Source organism: Tamandua tetradactyla, chromosome 6, assembly GCF_023851605.1.
Source record: "Tamandua tetradactyla isolate mTamTet1 chromosome 6, mTamTet1.pri, whole genome shotgun sequence".
Lineage (NCBI taxonomy): Eukaryota > Metazoa > Chordata > Mammalia > Pilosa > Myrmecophagidae > Tamandua > Tamandua tetradactyla.
Window position 1 is genome coordinate 154,202,731 of NC_135332.1, and position 19,620 is coordinate 154,222,350.

At 42.1% G+C, this 19,620-nt stretch overlaps 1 protein-coding gene and 1 long non-coding RNA gene across 7 annotated transcripts in view; one reads left to right on the forward strand and one right to left on the reverse strand.

Moving 5' to 3' along the window:
• Positions 1-229: 229 nt before the first annotated feature.
• Positions 230-19,620, reverse strand: part of SYBU (syntabulin) — a 76,941-nt gene continuing 57,550 nt past the window's right edge. For 5 of the 6 annotated variants that reach the window (XM_077167504.1, XM_077167505.1, XM_077167506.1 and 2 more), the window contains 4 exons: positions 11,645-11,747; positions 5,354-5,557; positions 3,772-3,921; positions 230-2,030 (listed from right to left, as the gene is read on the reverse strand). In XM_077167504.1, the coding sequence (XP_077023619.1) occupies positions 926-2,030; positions 3,772-3,921; positions 5,354-5,557; positions 11,645-11,747 (1,562 nt within the window). In that variant the 3' untranslated portion in view covers positions 230-925. Of the gene's footprint in view, positions 2,031-3,771; positions 3,922-5,353; positions 5,558-11,644; positions 11,748-11,913; positions 16,765-19,620 lie in introns of those variants that run through there. The other variant, XM_077167508.1, reaches the window with a different exon arrangement.
• Positions 4,280-6,301, forward strand: LOC143688968 (uncharacterized). Its single transcript, XR_013178422.1, has 3 exons — positions 4,280-4,359; positions 5,295-5,478; positions 6,118-6,301. It is a non-coding gene; the product is annotated as an uncharacterized LOC143688968 (long non-coding RNA).

Below are 19,620 nucleotides of genomic sequence, written 5' to 3' on the forward strand. Positions count from 1 at the left end.
GTATGTTGTTTTGTCAATAAAAATATTTTTAAAAAATACTCTCAAAAAAAAAAAGACAGGGTAAGAAATCCTTAACTTTAAGAATTATTTTTCTTTCTTTCTCATTTCTTAATTTCCATTTTTATAGACCCCTGTTGAGATAGATGGAAGGATGTACAATCCATTTAGTCTTTCATTTACAGAACTAAAATAAGATACATAATTATTTTATAGGAGGATAAGACATTCATTTAAATGGAACACTAATCTTTATTATCATCATGCTTAAATGTGTGGTTACAATTTCAAATAAAACACTATATATATACATATAAGCAAAAAATAAGTTAATACATCATAAAGTTACTATTTTCATCAACTAACAAGTTTAAGAGCAAACAAACTACTTAAGACATGGAGCTACATTTAGTAGAAAACTGCAATCACTCAAACTTTATCAATTTCATGTAAGACACTAAGAGCTATTCAAGACTTCTTCAAACCAATTACACAAATACATTTTTATTTTTGGTTACAGTCCCCTGCTATGCACAAGACCACTGGAATGCTGGAACAATTACACATTTTAACACGGCACAAAGCAAAGCAAGGAGATAACATGGCACCCTTACAGAAGCTGTCTCGAAAGTGCAAACTGCGTTTCTTCTTCCTGAACCACTAGGATAAGGATGGGTACCGAGACGACACAGCAGGACCACGAGCATGCTTTCTATATACCACACTGGTGGGACATTTACTTGAACCAGGTTTCCATGCCTTCGAAGATACCTCCGGTTTAAACAGTGAACAGGATTCAACTATAGTGCAATTCGAACACTGAGGAGGAAAATGACAGAACAGAGACTGCCACAGACCAACCTGCTGTTTCTCCACCTGGCACAATGCCACACAGAACAAGTTGGCACAGGGGAACAACCACTGCTACTTAGGTTTTGATATGAAAGGAGGTGCGGCGGAGTGAATGCAGGGCAACCACACAGCAGCCCCGGAGCAAGGCCCCGATGTTGTAAACAGGATCTGTCCCCCCTCTCTGAGTACTGAATGCCCACAGGACAGTGGGGACCACAGGGGCAGCCACAGCCAGGAGATCCACCAGGAAACTGCTGCTCCAGTACTGCCTCACGAGGCGCCCCCGAGACAGTGGGATGCAGCCGTCCAACCTTTCTTCCGTGTAGGCTGCAAAATCCAGCTCTCTCATGAGGCGGTTTCCATGAGCTTCCACCTCCACCTGGTTGTACGATGTCTCCACAGGAGACAGAAGGATGGCTGAGTTTGGATTTCTTGGAGTTAAATCAACCACTAAGGCAGGGATGGCCTCTGGGAATCCTTCTGTTGGGTCAGCCCCAGCCTCATCAGAGGATGCTGAGCTCGAGGAATGGGGGTCCTGGAGCTTGAGCACATTCTGAATGAGCTCCGAGACTGCGGGGCTGTATGGCACCACGTCAGTCTGGACGGCCTGCTCCACCCCCACACCACCCTCTCCTTGATCCACGGAGATGGGGAGGTCCTCAAGGACCTTTGCCCCTCGGGTGGAATGAAGAAGGGCCAAATCGCCAGACTCTGTGGTGGTGGATGTCACCATTTCATCTAACAAATCGGTGCCGTTGGCCATGCTATCTCCCCTCAACAGCTCGCTGTCGGCCCCTTCCTCTGTGACCTGCTCTTCCAGAAACAGCCCATCTGCCATCTTGCCAAAAGGGGTGTTTAGGGTAAAGCTTTTCTCTGGGGAATTACATGGAAAGTCTAGAAACAGCTCATCCCTCAAAGAGCCATTGTGTGCCATCTCCATGCTCTGAAGTAGAGATTCCAGCTTCTTGTTTTGGATATTTATGTCCACAAAATACTTCTGAATGCCTTTGTCTTTATCAGCCAAGCTGCTCCTCATAGTTTCGATGACCTGTTTGAGCTGTTTAATCTCTTTCCTGGCTTCCTTGAGTGCCAGCTGGGCCTCTACTCGGTGGCACTCCTCTTCGATCCAGTCTTCTCTCATACGGGCTAACTGGGACTTCAGTTCCACAATTTCAGTTTCCCTGGAGGGGAAGGCAAGCAGGGTTAAAGAAAATGGTAACTCTGAACCAGGCAGTAAGCAATTGTGATACACAACCAAGAGCCCATGCTCTTCCACCAGAAACATAGATTGGATCAGTTTTGAAATGTTTTCTTTGGCAGTTCTTAGCAATGAATTATGCACCCCCCACCCCCTAATTGTAAAATGGCTAAAATAAAAGAATCAGAATAAAAATCAAAACTGCTGCTACTGGTTTTGTTATTTGCACGTGTGTGTGTATGTACACGTACACATTATGGATCAGGCATTGAGCTAAGTACAAGCATTATCTCTATTTAATACCTGATATTTGAAATTTCATTATTAGAACACATGTAGAGTCTCTGACCTTGCTATCATCACCACAGCCTAAGATTTCATAATGTCCACAATAGTTTGTGAAACGAAAATCTATTTTGCTTTTTATTATTTATCAAAAACAGAGGCAATCTGATCATTTCTAGCCCTGCAAAAATCTTCTGATTTTATTCCAAAGTTAAATTAATATTTTTTAAAAATCATAAAATGGTGCATGTTTCAAAGACTCACTGAAAACTGCTTATTCTATCTCCTCTCAGGCAAGACGATATTAAACCCATCCTAAACTGAGATTTTATCTTGGGTTTCAGATCATTCTAGTATATCAAATAACTTCTCACAGGACCCTATTTCAAGACCTTTGTCAAGAACTTCATCCTTACATATAACATCATTTCTCTGTAATTTCAACGTAAATATATGTTCTCATATTCCTGTGGATATGAAGACCAGGTCATCAGGGCCTTCATATGTTTGAAGGGATGTTGTTCAGTATGGCTTGGCTATCTCCTCTAGTCCCACAGCTTCCCCACACCTCCCTCAAATCATAAGCCACAGACTTCCAGAACGTACGGGTTGGCTCACCCCAGAGGTGAGTCTATCTCAAGTCCACCTCAGGCAGGAGAGGAGCCACATTAAGTTGGGAGATGATGAACAGCCCTCCTCGCAGCACCCACCCTAAGGCACTGGGCTTTCCACATGTCCTGGGGGGGGGGGGGGCAGAAGAGGAGAGGGCTGATCAGGTGGCAGTGTGCAGTTAGGCCTGTAGCCCCCAGAGGATGCAAACACTGCCAGCCACCTAACCAGCTCCCTGCTCAGAACTCTACACTCCATTCCAAAATGTTTCGGAAGAAAACCACCAAGCAGAAAACCTGGCATTCCCCCAGATACCAGCGGTCTTTTGTTTCTGAAATATCATCTCCTAAGCATGAGCGTTTTTTAAAAAAATTTTTCACCTTAATACTTGGCCAAGAATAACGAAGCTCTAGAAGCTCTTCCTTCAAGATGGAAATAGCTTGCAGACATAACGACGCCCACAGACGCCCACTCTCTAGCTGAGGCAAATGGGGTTTCGTGGGGGCCGCTGTATAACCCATTCTGCTGGAAGTGCAGATCATTCCCGTAAGTGTTCCTGCCATGTACAAATAGTCACACACACTCACACACAAACACACACCTCTTCACGCCAAAGCTGCGCACACCCAGGGAAAGCAGAGGGCTCCCCCAACCAGCTCCGCAAACACCTGAATCACGCACCATTCTGAAACAGCTCTTCTGAGAAGCTGATTTAAGGCACTTGGCAAAAAATAAAATGACTTCTCTTCTTTTCTATAGTTTCGGTTCATATCTCATTTTATGGAGAAATATCCAGTCCTAAAGCATTATGTAAGTAAACGTGGATTCACCTTTCATGGAGCCGGCGCTCGGATTCCTTCAGTTTGGTCTTCAGGTGTCTCACGGTGACCTCCTTCTGCTGCAGGGGGGTCAAATACTGCTCCGGATTGGGGGGTTTGACACCGTGATTTTCACCACAAGACATGTACCTTCCAGGCCTCCTGAAACAACCCGAGTAATGAGCCGTTAACTTTTCTTCCTGTTTCCTTTCTTATGAAAAGACACTGCCCAGAGCTACCAGCTTCAGAAGGTGCAGCGCCTTTGTGTTGGGACCTTAAACCTCAAAGACGTGCGGCTTTACTCAAGAAGGCGGCCTGTTACATGCCTGCCAATCTCAGGCCCGGTAATTACTTGGCAGATTGAAGGTGTGCGTTGCGCTGTTGGCGCCGGCAGTGGAGAGGGGCTTTTCTACGGCTCGGGGATGAGCTCACGTAGAACGACGCTCACTTGTCCGCAGGCCTGCGCTGCGGAATAATGCAGTCCACAGTAACGTGCATTATTATATTAAAAGGACCATGAGTGGGGGTGGGGGGAGGCGGAGGGAGCTAGATGAAGCTCAAATTTCCCACACAACCGCCCACTGCCTAAAGCTTCTGATTGTTAGTATCTGAATTCAAACTCCCAAAATCAATCCCTAGCGTGACTGTGCTGATCTGGAGGAAACGGAAAAGTTCCTTATTTTGAAGGGAACACGGTTTCTCCACCCTCACCGCTGAGTTTTGTACAGGAGGCACCCAGTGTTCTACAAAACATCCGCAGCCGGAATCTGGGCGCTTCTCAGGCATCGCCAAGAGCGGGGCTTCCCTGCTGCAAGGGAGCTGACTAATCAGAAAAGGGACTCCCAGAAGGAAGAAGGGCTGGCGGCTTTGACTCTTTTCCACTTCGCTTGCCCAGCTTCCCCTGCGCTGTACTCCATCCAAGACTGCGTGTGCACGTCCAGTTCCCAATCCCCCCGTCCTCTGGTCCTCTGTCCACGGCCCCTGTGGAAGCGCAGTTCCTTCCGGGTTCCCCTTCGCCCTTCCCCCACCCCTACCTGGGCCGCGTTAACTCTTTGCTTGATCTTCAGATCTCACTTCAATTTCATTTTCTCAGAGAGGCCTCTCCTGATTCTTCCAAACTGAGCTGGACCCCTCTCCCCACCTCTTTACACTCTCTTACAGCAACAGGTTACTTGTAGATAATCTTAATTTGTTATTTGTCATTAGATGGCTGCTGACCTTCTCCTCTGGACTGTAGGCAAAGGGAACTTCGCCAGTCCCAGGGCTTACCACAGTACCTGGCCTGTCACGGTCCGCAGTGAGCCTGTGGGGTATGAATGCATGAATGAATGAACGAATGAGCCCCCTGTTCTGAGGGAAACGAGCAGGACCCTTTACTGCCACCTTGCAATTTTCCCTCCTTATCCCGCACCCCCAACTGCTGCACCTTGTTAGCAGCATGGTTTGTGCTCTTTCTGCAGCAGGAGAGATGTGTCTTATAGTGGAATATGGTGGGGGTTAAGAGATGTATACTTTTTTTCTTTTTTTTTTTAAAGAAAGGCGTATCAAGTAGGACAAACTAAGAACCATGAATTTGGAGATGAACAGAACTCACTTCATGATTGGGCTGCAGTCACTTCCTTTGTAGGAGCCAGAGTTGCTACTACTTGGGGAAGAAGGCGCGTAACTGGGGTGGACGTTAACAGGACTCAGCTGATTCCTGCACAGCATGGACAGAAGGTCATTTGTCCGTGGGGATGGTGGGCTGTTGCCAGACTTGTGGGATGAAGCTCCATTACTCCGCCCGTGGGGGCCTCGACTGGGAGAGAAGCATGAGAAATGTTAAGATCTTTAGGACCAGAGATGCTCAAATGCTCATGTTTTACTCCCCTTGAAGGTGGTTACTACTAAGAAAATCCAATTTTTAGAGTCAAACGGGGCAAAACAATTAGAAGTGCAAACTGCCCTTTTCATGAACAGTGTCCTGTCCATTTGCTTAATATTTCCTCTCCCTGCATCCTTAGCATAGGCAACATCTCTTCCTGCTGCCCTTTCAAATAGTTCCTGAGCCTCCAACTTGTTTTGGATTAAACTCAGCTGTTAAGACACAAACCATGTAAAATACTGATTTGGTTTAGGTTCATCTTGGAGGCTGTTTTGAAGTTGTGGTTTTGGTTCCAGTACACCTATGTCAGTTTATAAATATCTGGGTTTGGTTCATTTTAGAGTCCAAAAATTAGAGTGGTTCACTTGGAGATGGGGAGAAGATGGTCACCCATAAAGGAGAAGAAAAGGGGACAAATATAACCTACATAAATGTATCAAGACTATAATGCTGACCACTTACAAATTTTTTTTTCCTTTCTTTTCCATCTCCAGTGGCTTTACCACAACCCTCATCATTTGGCTGTTGAGAGCCTGTAAAAGTGCCTCTTGGTTCCCTTGGCTTTTGCCTTACCCCGGACCTGAACCTGTGGCTGGAGTGGCCTTTCTAAGATGAAATTTGAAAATCACTGCATTCCTCAGAGCAATTCAATGGGCTCCCCACTGCCTCCAGAATAAAGGCCAGAGATTCTTCAGTGTGGTTTACAAGAGTCAATCCCATCCACCCCAACAAACCCTATTTCCACCACTCCTCCCCTATTTTCCTCCCTCCTCCCTCATCACTCCAGCATTCCAAATGACTTACAGTTTCCTGAAGAATTCACTCTCAATCATCTTTATGTTTTTGAATGTTTAACTTCCTCTGCCTAGAATGTTCTCTTCCCATTCCCTACCCTAACCTCCTGGGCAGGTTACCTCCAACTTGGGGCTCATGGTAAAGACACTCCAAGGAGCCTCTCTGAAATTTTCCTACCCTAGGCCAGTTTGGGTGCCCCTCTGGGGAGTCCTTTAGTACTCTGTGCAGACTTCCATCATGTAACTTCTCAAGCTGTATCATAACTTTATATTTGTTTGTCTTTCCTGCTAGACTGAGGTGTCCTTGAAGGCAGGAACAAACCAATTCTTTTACATCCCCACTATGTGCTGGCACATGGTGGGTGCTCCTTGAACGATGGCTGAATGAACTGGGTTGGAGTTATGGTGCTGCCATTCATAGGGAACCTGAGTAAGTAAGCCACCAAATTTTCCCATCTCTATGGGGTTATATAATAACCTTTCCTGCCTTCCTCACAGAGTTGATACGAAAATCAAGTGAAAGAATGCATGTGAACGCATTTGATAAGCTGTCAAGAGCAATTCAACAGCAGGGTATCATTACAGGATAAACTTGTTTGAACTTCCCTGTTAATCTATTTCCAGAAATCTGACACCCTCTAGCATAAGGAAGCATCTTGAGAATGTTGAAATTACTTAAAAAGGATATCAGTTCTGTGCCAGGAATATTACTTGATGGCACTGCAGCTAAATACAAGGGACACAGGCTACCTTTGGTAGAGCAGTGCTGCTCTTTTAACAATGCCCCTCTTGGCACTCTTAATTACAGCTGTATCTAATCAACACATTTCAATGAGAAATATGAGTATTTGTGAATTAGAGTGTGCATGTGGGAATTCTTGGCTCCAAAACCATAATTACTTATTTAAAAACAAATATATTCTAGCTGTCAACCCAGCCAGTCTCACATAAATGAAACATCATCCGATTCTTAAGTTAAAAGTTCTTTTCTTTTTAAATCATCCAAATGGGTTCTTTCTTCTTTTTGTGAGACGGGGACACTTTATATGGAACAGATGTGCTGAGGGATTTCTGACAAACCGACTGTGGTGGGAAGGATTTCATGAGAAGCTGAACAGAACATGTACTCTGGCTCAGATTTTCATCTCGATGCTTTACTTGTAAGTCGTCTGGCAACAACCAGCCTTACTATTTCTTAACGTGGCTCTGAGAAACACAGAGGATTAATCATTACAAGTTGGGAGACTAAGTAAAGAGCTCTCCCTAATTTTCATCTGATCAATTCTATTCCGAGCCAACCCTTTGCTGAGGATCTAACGTACATCCTAGTTTCTGAGGGGGTAATAATTGTACAGTGTGTTGTTCTTAGATGCTTTATAAACATGGTTTCGTATAATTTTGACCAACACCTTATAAGGCACTCCACAATTACTGCCCCTTTTCACAGAGGAGATAACTGAGGCTTGGGGAACATAACTGGTCCAAGAACGCAAAGCTGAGGTGCAATTCCAATCCAGTTCTTTCAACTCTAGGCTCTGTCCCCCACTTTACACAAATGGGATACATTGTTCTTAGTTTGTAAAAAGGATTTGGGCAGTTGCTATGTATGTAGTTATTACCTGAAATATTTTCCACTGACTGATTTAAATGTGGTGCATGATTAGATTAGTGTATTGGGCAGGGTTCTCCTGGGAAACAGAAGTGACAGGATATATATATATGTTCTCTTTCCATTCCCTAATTACCGTATATATATGTTCTCGTCCCATTCCCATTACCGTAATATAGTCACGTTGACAAAGAACTTAACCATTGCTTTTAGTAACATGCAAATTAGATTACATGAACATTGTTTGAGAATTCACCTTCTACACTGATTAAAGCAAAATTCCTCAATCTGTAAAACATAGCCTAAAGAACGATCAAAACTTCAAATATAGTTCAGGAAATGAATTATTACCCTGTTTTAATAGGTTACTTTTTGTTAATTTTATCCTAGCAACATATATTCCACCTAAAATTTTCTCTTTTAACCACATTCAGATATAAGTCAGCAGGGTTAACTATATTCACAGTGTTTTGTTACCAACACCACCATACATTACCAAAACTTTTCCACCACCACGAACAGAAGCTCTGCACCAATTAAGAATTCACTCCCCATCCTCGCCCCAACTCTGGCCCCTGGTAGCCTGTATTCTTGCTTCTGTCTCTATGAATTTGCCTATTTTAATTATTTTATTTTATATTTTAAATCATACAATATTTGTCCTTTTGTGTTTGGCTCATTTCATTCAACATGATGTCTACAAGATTCATCCATGTTGCATATGCATCAGAATATTCTTTTTCACAGCTAAATAATATACCATTTTATGTATATATCACATTTTGTTTATTCATTCACTGGTTGGTAGACACTTGGGTTACTTCCATCTTCTGATATTTATGAATACCGCTACTCTGAACAGTGGTATGTAAATGTATGTTTAAGTCCCTGCTTTCAATTCTTTTGGGTCCCCTAGAAGTGGGACTATGGGGTCATATGGTAATTCTATACTTAACTGTCTGAGAAACCACCCAACTGTTTTACACAAAGGCTGTACCATTTTATCTTCCTACCAGCAATGCACAAGTGTTTTTATTTCTCCACATTTTCTCCAACACTTATTTTCTGTTTTTTAAACTATAAGCCATCTTAATGAGTGGCTTTGATTTCCCTTTTACTAATGACTAATGATATTAAGCATCTTTTCATGTGCTTTTGACCATTTGTGTATCCTCTTTGGAGAAATGTCTATTCAAGTCTTTGGCTTATTTTTAAATTGAGCTGTCTTTCTGTCATTGAGTTTTAGGATTTCCTTATTCTGGATATTAAACCCTTATCAGATATGTGGTTTCCAAATATTTTCTCCCATTCAGTAGGTTGTCTTTTTCATTTTGATGCTAAAGTCCTTTGATGCACAACAGTTTTAATTTGAGGAGGTCCCGCTAACCTATTTTTTTTCTTTTGTTGCTTGTGCTTTTGCTATAAAATCTAAGGGACCACTGCCTAACACGAGGTCCTGAAGATGCTTCTCTACATTTTCTTCTAGTAGTTTTACAGCCCTGGTTCTTCTATTTAGAATTACTGCATTAGTTTTTGTATAAGGTGTGAGATAGGGATCCTCCTTTATTAATTTGCCTGGGGAGATCTAGTTCTCCCAACACAATTTGTTGAAGAGACTATTCTTTCCCAATTGAGTGGACTTGGCAGCCTTGTCAAAAATCAACAGGCCATAGATGTGGCGGTCTGCTTCTGAACTTGCAATTCAATTCCATTTTTGTATAATTCTGTTCTTGTGCCAGGACCATGCTGGTCTGACAGCTTTATCTGTTTTAAAATTGGGAAATGTGTATCTCCCAATCCTTTTTTTCCTTTTTAAGATGCTTAAACAGTAAGTAACTTTTAATCACTTAAAGGAACCATTAATTCCATACTAGAATATTTTTTCTAAGTCTCAGAACTATTGACATTAATTTGACATTTGAACACAAAAACACAACTTTTTTGAAATTTTTAATAAAATTGGTATGTCTTCTATAGTTCTTCCTTTTTATCAGCCTCTCTCTATATTGATACTTTGCACCAGGATATGTGCAAATTTATTGCAGAGGTTAAATGAGTCATTTATTCTCAAAGCAGACTGCATCTCATATTTATACAGAAAATGTTCATATACATGCCCTATAATCCCAGAGGCACTTCATTTCCCAGACAGAGGGTGTTTGGGGATAGACTATTATGCTTTTTTAACTGTGGACTTCGCTCTTGTGTTACAAGTTTGGCCTCAGCTTTGTTTTTAACAATAAAACTGTGCACTTCAGGGGGAGGGGGATTCTCAGTTCCTTTTATAACGCCAGCCATGCCTTTTGCTCACCCAAGGCAGACAGGCAGTACTTGCTCGCTGAGTTGTGGAAATGCAAGCTTTTACAAACTAAATGGTTGTTCTCTAGGAAGGAACCCTTAAAATCATGTAGTCCAACCTCCATCTTACAAATTTGGAATTGTGGCTCAGGACAGTCGACTGACTTGTCTAAGATCACAAGGCATCTCTTTCCCACATGTTCTTGTGTCTCACTCCAACGCTTCATTCAGGTGCTTACTCAGAGCTCAACCTACCACATAGGTCTTCAGGAAGCAGCCTATCTAAAACATACTATGCATCCATTACTCTCTATATCCTTACCCTGCATTTTTTTTAGAAAAATTCAAAGCAGTCATCACTATATTACTTAGGTATTTATTGTCTTTCTCACCCTAGTAGGTTGAATATAACTTCCATGGTTTTGTTTTTTTTTAACTGCCATGTCTTCAGAACCTGCCTTATAGTAGATGCTCAATAATATTTGAATGACGTCACTAGTGAGGAGCAGAGACTCCTGGGGCTTACCACCTGTCCCTTCAAATGTGAATGGTGGCTTCTATCTTCTCATGATCCTTCACTTCCCAATCCAAATAATGTCAATGCTCCAAGCCCAATCCCAACACTTCACATATTAACTCATTTAGTCCTAATAATAAATCCCATAAGGTGGGTACAACTATAGGCTCATTTTACAGATGAGGAAACTGAGGCACAGAGAGGTTAAGCAACTTGCTCAGTTAACATGACCAGTAGGTGGTAGAGCTGGGATCCCTATCTGAGGCTGCCCTGCTCTGCTCTGCTCTATTGCTTCGTACAGTGGTGGTCACCCCAGACCTACAAACTTCACACTCTTCTTCACCCCCTTCCCAAGTGAAGGCTGGAAGTTGTTAGGGGATCACTATTATTTTGCAAACAAAAATAACGGAACCCCATTTCTGTAGAGGGTAGAGGAAAGAGGCTTCACAGCTAAGGCACGACAGATTCATGAAGGGGAAAGGAAGGTGGCAAATGAGAGACTAGTGGCTTAATGTCAGTACATTAAGGTCAGTACACAGGTGAATGAGGAGGAGAGAGTAGGACAGGAGGACAATGGACACAAAGCCAAGGACTGGACGGGAAATGGGCATGAGTGGACACATGGAGGCTAAGCCATGTGAGCACAGTACCAGTTTCAAAAAACTGTAAAAACACTCAGTGAACAGTAATAAAATATGAGTGGACAGTAATCCAGGTGGTGCTACAGAAACAAAAGGTACACAGGTAAGTAAGTCACTTGTGAAAAGCGTCTTACTAATCACAGAGCAGGAGACAGTGCCTACTTGCGTGAAAAAGAGGACCGCTTGCTTCCTGCAGCAGACATATGGACCTCAGGAGCGGAAATGCTGCCCGTGCTGCTTGAGGAACTAAAATCAGCTTCGCTACCTGGAAAACAACAGGGGAGAGAGAAGCATGAGGGGAACGCAAGCTGGTAACACGCTGGCCAGTTCCCTGCGGTGGACGGTGTGCCTGCTTCCCAAGGCCTCTGGGTCCCCAGGCTGCACTAACTCTAACTCAGTGCGTGGCAAGAGTCCAGAACTTCTAAGCTTACAGTATTTTCCTCCAAGCAGACATGAAAAGAAGCAGGCACAAGGACACCATTTCATAAGCACAGTAAAGCTGGTTTCATAAAGATGCCGGACTTCCAGCAAACCCTGGGCAGCGAGCCGGGCTGGCCGAGGAAGGCACGCCCCTGCCGGCACGTCACTCTCACTCAACAACAGCCGGCCCAAGCTTTCAGCAAAAGGAAAAGCACACTCATCAGTCCCAGAGGAGTTTCTCCAAGACAGTTTATCTTTGGGCCTTTTGTAGTCAGCCAGCTCTGCCTGAATCTGGCACGTTAGGTCTGGAGACAGTCAACCAGTTATGAACAGTCCAGGAACACAACGCGGACGCCAGAGAACTGCTTGCACCGCCACCATCTGAGGACCGGCTTTCTCTGACTGCAGGAGTCAGTTTTTCGTAGAAACAACAGAACCTTAACAGAAAGCAGCAATTCGGCATTTCCAAACAGAATGAAACAAGGCCATAGTGGCTGTAACGGAGCCTGTAGGTTACACTGAGAGTTGGAATTTTAGCTCTGAGATGAGGCTGGGCGGTTCTTGATTAGTTTACAAAGATCACATTAAATTTTGAGTACAGACTACACAAGCTCTGTGGTAGAACAATCAACACAAATTCATTTTTGATGGAAAAAAAACCCTGTAATTCTGAAATAGTGTAACAGAACTATTCCCATGGATTGCCTGTGGAAGTTAAGGGGGTGCAGGGAAAGTGGCAAGAAAGGACAACGGGAAAAAAGAAAATGAGGACCCTCAGATGGGATGTCACTTGTTTTTGGAAAGCAATTCTAAGTACGCAATTTTATCTGAGCCGAGGAAAATATGAATAATCTAACTCCTCTGAGTTTCTAATAAGCAGTGAATCATAATTTGAATAATGAAAACCATCATAAGTATTTGTTGAGGGCCTACTCCGTCCGGGGCACTGTCGCAGATGTACTGTTCTTCTTATCATCTAATCTTGACAGCCTCACAAGGCAGACATCGGTCCCACTGTTCTGCCACTGAGGAAACCAAAGCTGATTTGTCCAAGGTGGGTGCTCAACCCCCGCCAGGGACCAGATCCACCTGCTACTTCTAGGACAGCTGCGCTTCACAAAGGCACCAGAAAGCGGAGGGGGCGCAGGGAGGGACCTGAATAAACTCCACACGGTCATCTCCCTAAAAGATCGGGTGCAAGCTGCGCCCGACTCGACTCCGGCCCACTGGTGAACAGATTCCTCTAACCGAGACTTTCATTCATTTTTCTAGAGGGCAAGGCAGGCAGTGACAAGGCAGAGAGGGGGAAAAAAAATCCCTTTCCTGGCTTCCAAAACATTCAGGACTCTCAGGAAGTTCAGCCTCTCTGGGAAAGAGATCAAGAAGGACCCCCACAGTACAGATGACAGCAGGGACGCCCAGCTCCGAGCAGAATTCTGGGGAGAAAAGGATGGCAATGTACCAGGACGGAGACCAGCTACTCCTTCTGGATTTCAGAGACTTTGTCTCCCAGAAGCTCCTGACCTTCCTTAGTTGGCCTCGAGTAAAGCACTAGCTAAACTATAGTCTTCTGCAATCTCCAGGACTCAGGAGTAGCAGTGGAACCCAGTGACATGCTCTGCCTGAGTCGAATTCAACCAGCCTTGTCTGCTAGTAAATGTGATGAAGGTTGGTTTTGAACAGACAAAAGTAGCTGTAAACCTTCATTTTTTTTTCTCAAAAAAATATATAAATACAAAGATAAAGGTGGACAATTTTCGGAAATGAAGATTCTGTGAGTGCAGCCAGCAGGTTTAAGATAATTGTTTTCTAATGTCAAACAATTACTGTGAAATATCCAGGTTTCATTCCTTAAAAGATACATTAAAAACCATCAACCATAATTTAGCTGCCTACATAAAAACAAAAATTTTAGAATAGGAACAGACAACTTCTGAAAATCCGGAAATACCTTATGTTCACCTGTGGTTATTATGTACTCTGAATAGAAGGGACAACTTTATTTTACATTTTACTACTACTGGAACACAACAGAATTTAATGGATTTGCAAGGCCTAAGGTCACTTGATTCCAGTACTTTTCTATCTTATCTTCTGCACATCTGAAAGAAATTAGTAGAATCATTTGGGGAAGGCAGGAGCAGCATTCTGGACTATTTTAGTAATAAAGCAGTGATTGCTTAATGCAATGTAAAGTCAAAGACTTTTTTTAATGGGATACATAGGAAATCCTACTAGTTTTTTTTTAAATTACAGAAGTTGTAGGTTTATAGAAAAATCATGTAAAAAATAGAACATCCCTCATTGTTGTCACTTGGCATTAGTGTGATATCTTTGTTACAAGTGATGAAAGGATTAAAATTGTACTATTAACTAAAGTCCATAGCTTATATTAGGTACCTGTTTCCCATATACCACCTGTGTTGGTTTGAAGCTGTTATGTACCCCAGAAAAGGCCACGTTCTTTTAATCCACTCCTGTGGGTACAGACCGGTTGTAGGTGGGGCCTTTTGATTAGGTTGTTTCAATTGAGATGTGACCCACTCAATTCAAGCTGAGTCTTAATCCTTAACTGGAGTCCTTCCTGAGAGCATAAAAGACACAGAAAAAGCCCAGAGAGCTCAGAGAGAGAAATACCCAAAGAGCTAAGCCCCGGAGATGCTGAGAGGACCCATAGAGGCTCAGGGAGGAGGCCACTCTCTGAGTGGAACCAGGAGCTGAAAGCAACGAGGCCAAAGAGCAAAGGACCAGCAGATGCTGATTACGTTCCACCATCTGAGGAACACAGATGGCAGCAGCCTGTCTTCAGAGTCCAGGTATCATCCTGTTGATGCCTTAAGGAGGACATTTTCATGGCCTTAGAACTGTAAATTTTAAGTTAATAAATCCCCATTGCAAAAACCAATCCATTTCTGTTACATTGCATTCTGGTAGCTTTAATTAACTGAAACGCCACCCTATTATTTACACCCTGCATTAGTGTGGTACGTTTGTTAGAACTATTGAAAGAACATTTTCATACTTGCACTAACTATAGCCCACTGTTCACAATGGGGTCCACTGTGTTACACAGTCCTTTGTTTAATTTTTCAATTTTTAATCTAGTAACATCTATACAACGCCAAACTTCCTTTACACAACATTTGTCCCCTTGTGTTTGGCCTACTTCACTCAGCAGAAGGTACACAAGGTTCGTCCATGGTTTTGCATGTGCCAGGACTTTATTCCTTTCTATGGCTGAACAATATTCCGTTTTATGAACATACCACATTTTATTTATCCATTCTTTGGTTGATGGACACTCGAGCTGCCTCCATGTTTCGGCAATTGCGAACAGTGCTGCTATGAACATTGGTGTGTAAATATCTGTTTGAGTCCCTGCTTTCAATTCTTTTGAGTATACACCCAGTAGAGGGATTGCTGGGTCATATGGGAATTCCACACACAGGTTTCTGAGGAACTGCCAAACCATCTTTCTGAGTGGCTGCCCCACTTTACATCCCCATCAGCACTGAATGAGTGTCCCAATTTCTCCGCATTCTCTCCAACACTTGTAATTTTCTGTTTCCTTCATGGCAGTCATTCTACTTGCTGTGCAATGGCATCTCATTGTGGTTTTGATTTGCATTTCCCTGATAGCTAATGACGTTGGGCATCCTTCCATATGCTCTCTAACCATTTGTATATCCTCTTTGGAGAGATGTCTACTGAAGTCTTTAGCTAATTTTTAAATTGAATTGTTTGTCTTTTTATTGTTGAGTTTTAGAATTTCTTTACATATTCTGGATATTAAATCCAGAATTTTCACTTTGATGCACAAAAGTTTTTAATTTTGATGAGGTCCTACTGACCTATTTTTATTTTTGTTGCTAGTGCTTTGGGTGTCAAATCTAAGTTATCCCAGCACCAATTGTTGAAGAGACTGTTCTTTCCCAATTACATGTACTTGGCCGTCTTGTCTAAAATCAGTGGGCTATCAATGTGAAGTTCTATTTCTGAACTCTGAATTTGATTCTATTAGTCAATACATTTATCTTTATTCCAGTACCATGTTTTTTTGTTGTTGTTTTGTTTTGTTTTTATTTTTTACATGGGCAGGCACCGGGAATCAAACCCGGGTCCTCTGGCATGGCAGGCAAGCGTTCTTGCCGCTGAGCCACCGTGGCCCGCCCACCATGTTGTTTTGACAACTGCAGCTTTTTAATATGCTTTAAAATTAGGAATTGTGAATCCTCCAACTTTGTTCTTCTTTTTCAAGATGTTTTTGGCTGTTTGGGACCCCTTACCCTTCCAAATAAATTTGATAATTGGCTTTTCCATTTCTGCAAAGCAGACTGTTAGATTTTTGATTGGGACTGTGTTGAATCTGTAAATCAATTTGGATAGAACTGACATCCTAACAATATTTAGTCTTCCAATCCTTGAGCATGGGATGCCCTTCCATTTATCTTCTTTGAGGGAAAGCCTATTTTAATATATTATCTCACATACTCTCCCTATTTACTAAGCAGATAACAAGGAAGACTGAAGACCTGAAAACCCTTTTATTGCTCTATTAGTTGGCAAAAATACAAGGAAGCAGAGGTACTCTTTATTCCCTTCCTTTAAACAGATATGAAGTTAGGGTGTGGGTGCTGCTGTTGATTTATCTTTTGGATTACTAAAATTATACAAACAGAGTGCTTAACCTAAAAACACAGACTCTGACACAGAGTTTCCAGATCCAAATATCACTTTCACTGTTTAATTGATGGAGTATATTAGGCAAGTTATTTCACCTCTTTCTTGCCTCAGTTTTTGAATATGTTAAATGGAGATGATAAAACAGTGCTGGCCTCATAGGGTTATTGCAAGCAATGAGTGTACTGTGTATATATATATAAATATAATATATATTAGAAAAATTCCTGCCCCATTGTAAACACTCAATAAATGTTAGTTGTTATTAGTATCCTGAGGGGTTAAGAAGTCAATTTCGATTATACTAAACATTTCCTTTGTAGAAATCTTAGAAAACAACAATGATTAAGATGGAAAGATACAGTGTATAATCCCATTGTGAAAAAACTACAGTTAAAAATAACTATACAACTGTTTAGCATTCATACTTAATATGCTATTACGTAACCTCTTATTTTTCTCACAATATATGAATATCTTTAAAACATACTGCATTTTGTTTTATTTAATCAATGAATATGTGGGCTATTTACAATTTTTCTATTATCGACAACAAGCCCTTATAATGTGCCAGAAAGCATCTTTTGTACCTTATGCATACATACAAACTGACTTATTTCTTATGATAGTGCACACCGATGAGGTAGGGACAATTGTCACCCCTTACACAGATGCAGCACAGAGAAGTCTAGTGATTTACGCAGGTGACACAGCTAGTCAACCGGTGCAGCCAAAATTGGTAACTAGGCCATATGACCCTATGGCCCATACTCTCAACACCACCCGTGTTCAGTGGATATCCTTATGCGTATAAATTTGTGTCCTTGCCTGATTATTTCCTTAAAATGCATCCCTAAAAACTAGACTTGTTAAATCAAAGGATATGCTCAATTCAAAGACTTTTTTAATTTTTATTTTAAAATTTTATTTATTTATTTATTTATTTTGCATGGGCAGGCACCAGAAATCAAACCCGGGTCTCCAGCATGGCAGGTGAGAACTCTGCCTGCTGAGCCACCATGGCCCGCCCTCAATTTAAAGACTTTTTAACACATTTTCCTCTGGCACTTTTTGGATGGCACTAGCCTAGACAGGTTTTTGTGGTCAAGAAAGTGTTTGTGCCCATCTGCCTTTATCCAACAGTTAAATATCTGATGTCACAGGGAATACGGTGACCAAGTTGGCAGTTGAAGTATTCTTCTTGAAACACTAAACGCAATTTAAACTATGCATATCCAAGTCATCTTCACCAATACGATCCTTTTTCCTCATCAATACTGTTTTTGATCAGCTGCCCAGCTTGGTGGAAGGGGATTTCTAGTCTGAACAGGGAGGATAAACTTGATGACTCTTAAGATACCTTCTGATACCAAAATCTTGGTCAGAGCAGAAAGCACTTTTTCCACTATCAACAAGCCATGCTCCCTGGTCTCCAAAAGTTCTGGTGGTTTTCTGTTTGGCAGTACTTTCTGTACCATCACTCTCCTGAGAGGTGATGCTACAAATTATTCAATGCTGTCCAAGTAATAAGCATTCTGGAAATGAAATGGTAAAAGGTAGGGGATTAGAGAAGGAAAAAGGAAACAAAAATAATATGTATGGGGTGGTGTGACAGTGGCTCATTGGCAAGAATTCTCGCCTGCCGAGCTGGAGCCCCGGGTTTGATTCCCAGAGAGCCTGCCCATGCAAAAAAAAATACATATATATCTATCTATATGTACATATATGCAAAAAATGATAACTAGACTTTTTTTTTTAAATACTGTCTGGGATCTGGTCTCTTAGAACATTATTTCTTTTTTGGGCCATTTTGGAGTCCTACTACAGCTGAACATCACATAGGTCACTCTTGATTCCCAGGCCTCTGAGAACATGGCAATCTTGCCATCTACTGAGCAGCAGACCACTGTTTTAAGTAACCTATATACCTTCCTATAACCTCTATCACTGCCAAGCCATCAAATTAATTCAGGTTGGCCACTGAAAGCCCCATCTCAAGTAGAAGCCGAAAATTTAAAAAATAATTAAAAACAGCCTTTATGTCTTCTTCATTCAGACCCCTTCATCCTCCCTTCCCTCCCACCCCCAACACAGAGATAGGCAAATATTTGAAACTTTCTAGGGAACAGAGAGGAGCCATTTTCACCAAAGCCAAACAGAGTTATTAAGGAATAGCTGGAGCAGTGGATGCACATGTAATTTTTTATAAAAGATACTGTTAAGATAAGTTACTTTATTGTAAATTCAACAGACTAAGCTCTTAGCTGCAAGGGTGTGGGGGTCCCAGACAAAGAATCTAAAAAATGCTTCGCAGACTAAAGAGTATTTGTTTTAGTTTTTGCAAAGTGCTTCCCTGAATCCCCATAGGTGCTTATCTTGGAAAGGAAATATCTGATCAAAATATCAATCAACTGATTGAAGATATATGTACTGGTTTTGAAACTGTCCTGAACCCCAGAAAGCCCTATTTGTTAATCCTCATTCATTATTGCTGGGTGGGATCTTTTTGAGTGTTTCCATGGAGAAGTGACATACCCATTCAAGGTGGGGCTGCTTATGGAGTCCATTAAGAGGGAACCATTCTGGAAAATGCAGACAGAGCTCACACAGCCAGAGTCCTTTAGCGATGCAGAAGGAAAATGCCCTTGGGGAAGCTTTATGAACTGAGAAGCCAGGAGAGAAAGCTAGCAGTATCACCATGTGCCTTTCCAGCTGACAGAGGTCTCTGTTTCGGACCCATCGGCCTTTCTCAAATCAAGGTATCTCTCTCTGGATGCCTTAGTTTGGACATTTTTTTTCCCAATGGGCAGGCACTGGGAATCGAACCCGGGTCAACAGCATGGCAGGCGAGAACTCTGCCACTGAGCCACTGTTGCCCGCTCAGTTTGGACATTTTAATGGCTTTATAACTGTAAACCGGCAACTTAATAAATTCTCTTTTTACAAGCTGTTCTGTTTCTGGTATATTGCATCTCAGCAGCTTTAGCAAACTAAAACAATATACATACAGGTCATCTTACTTTTCAGAACGGAAGACT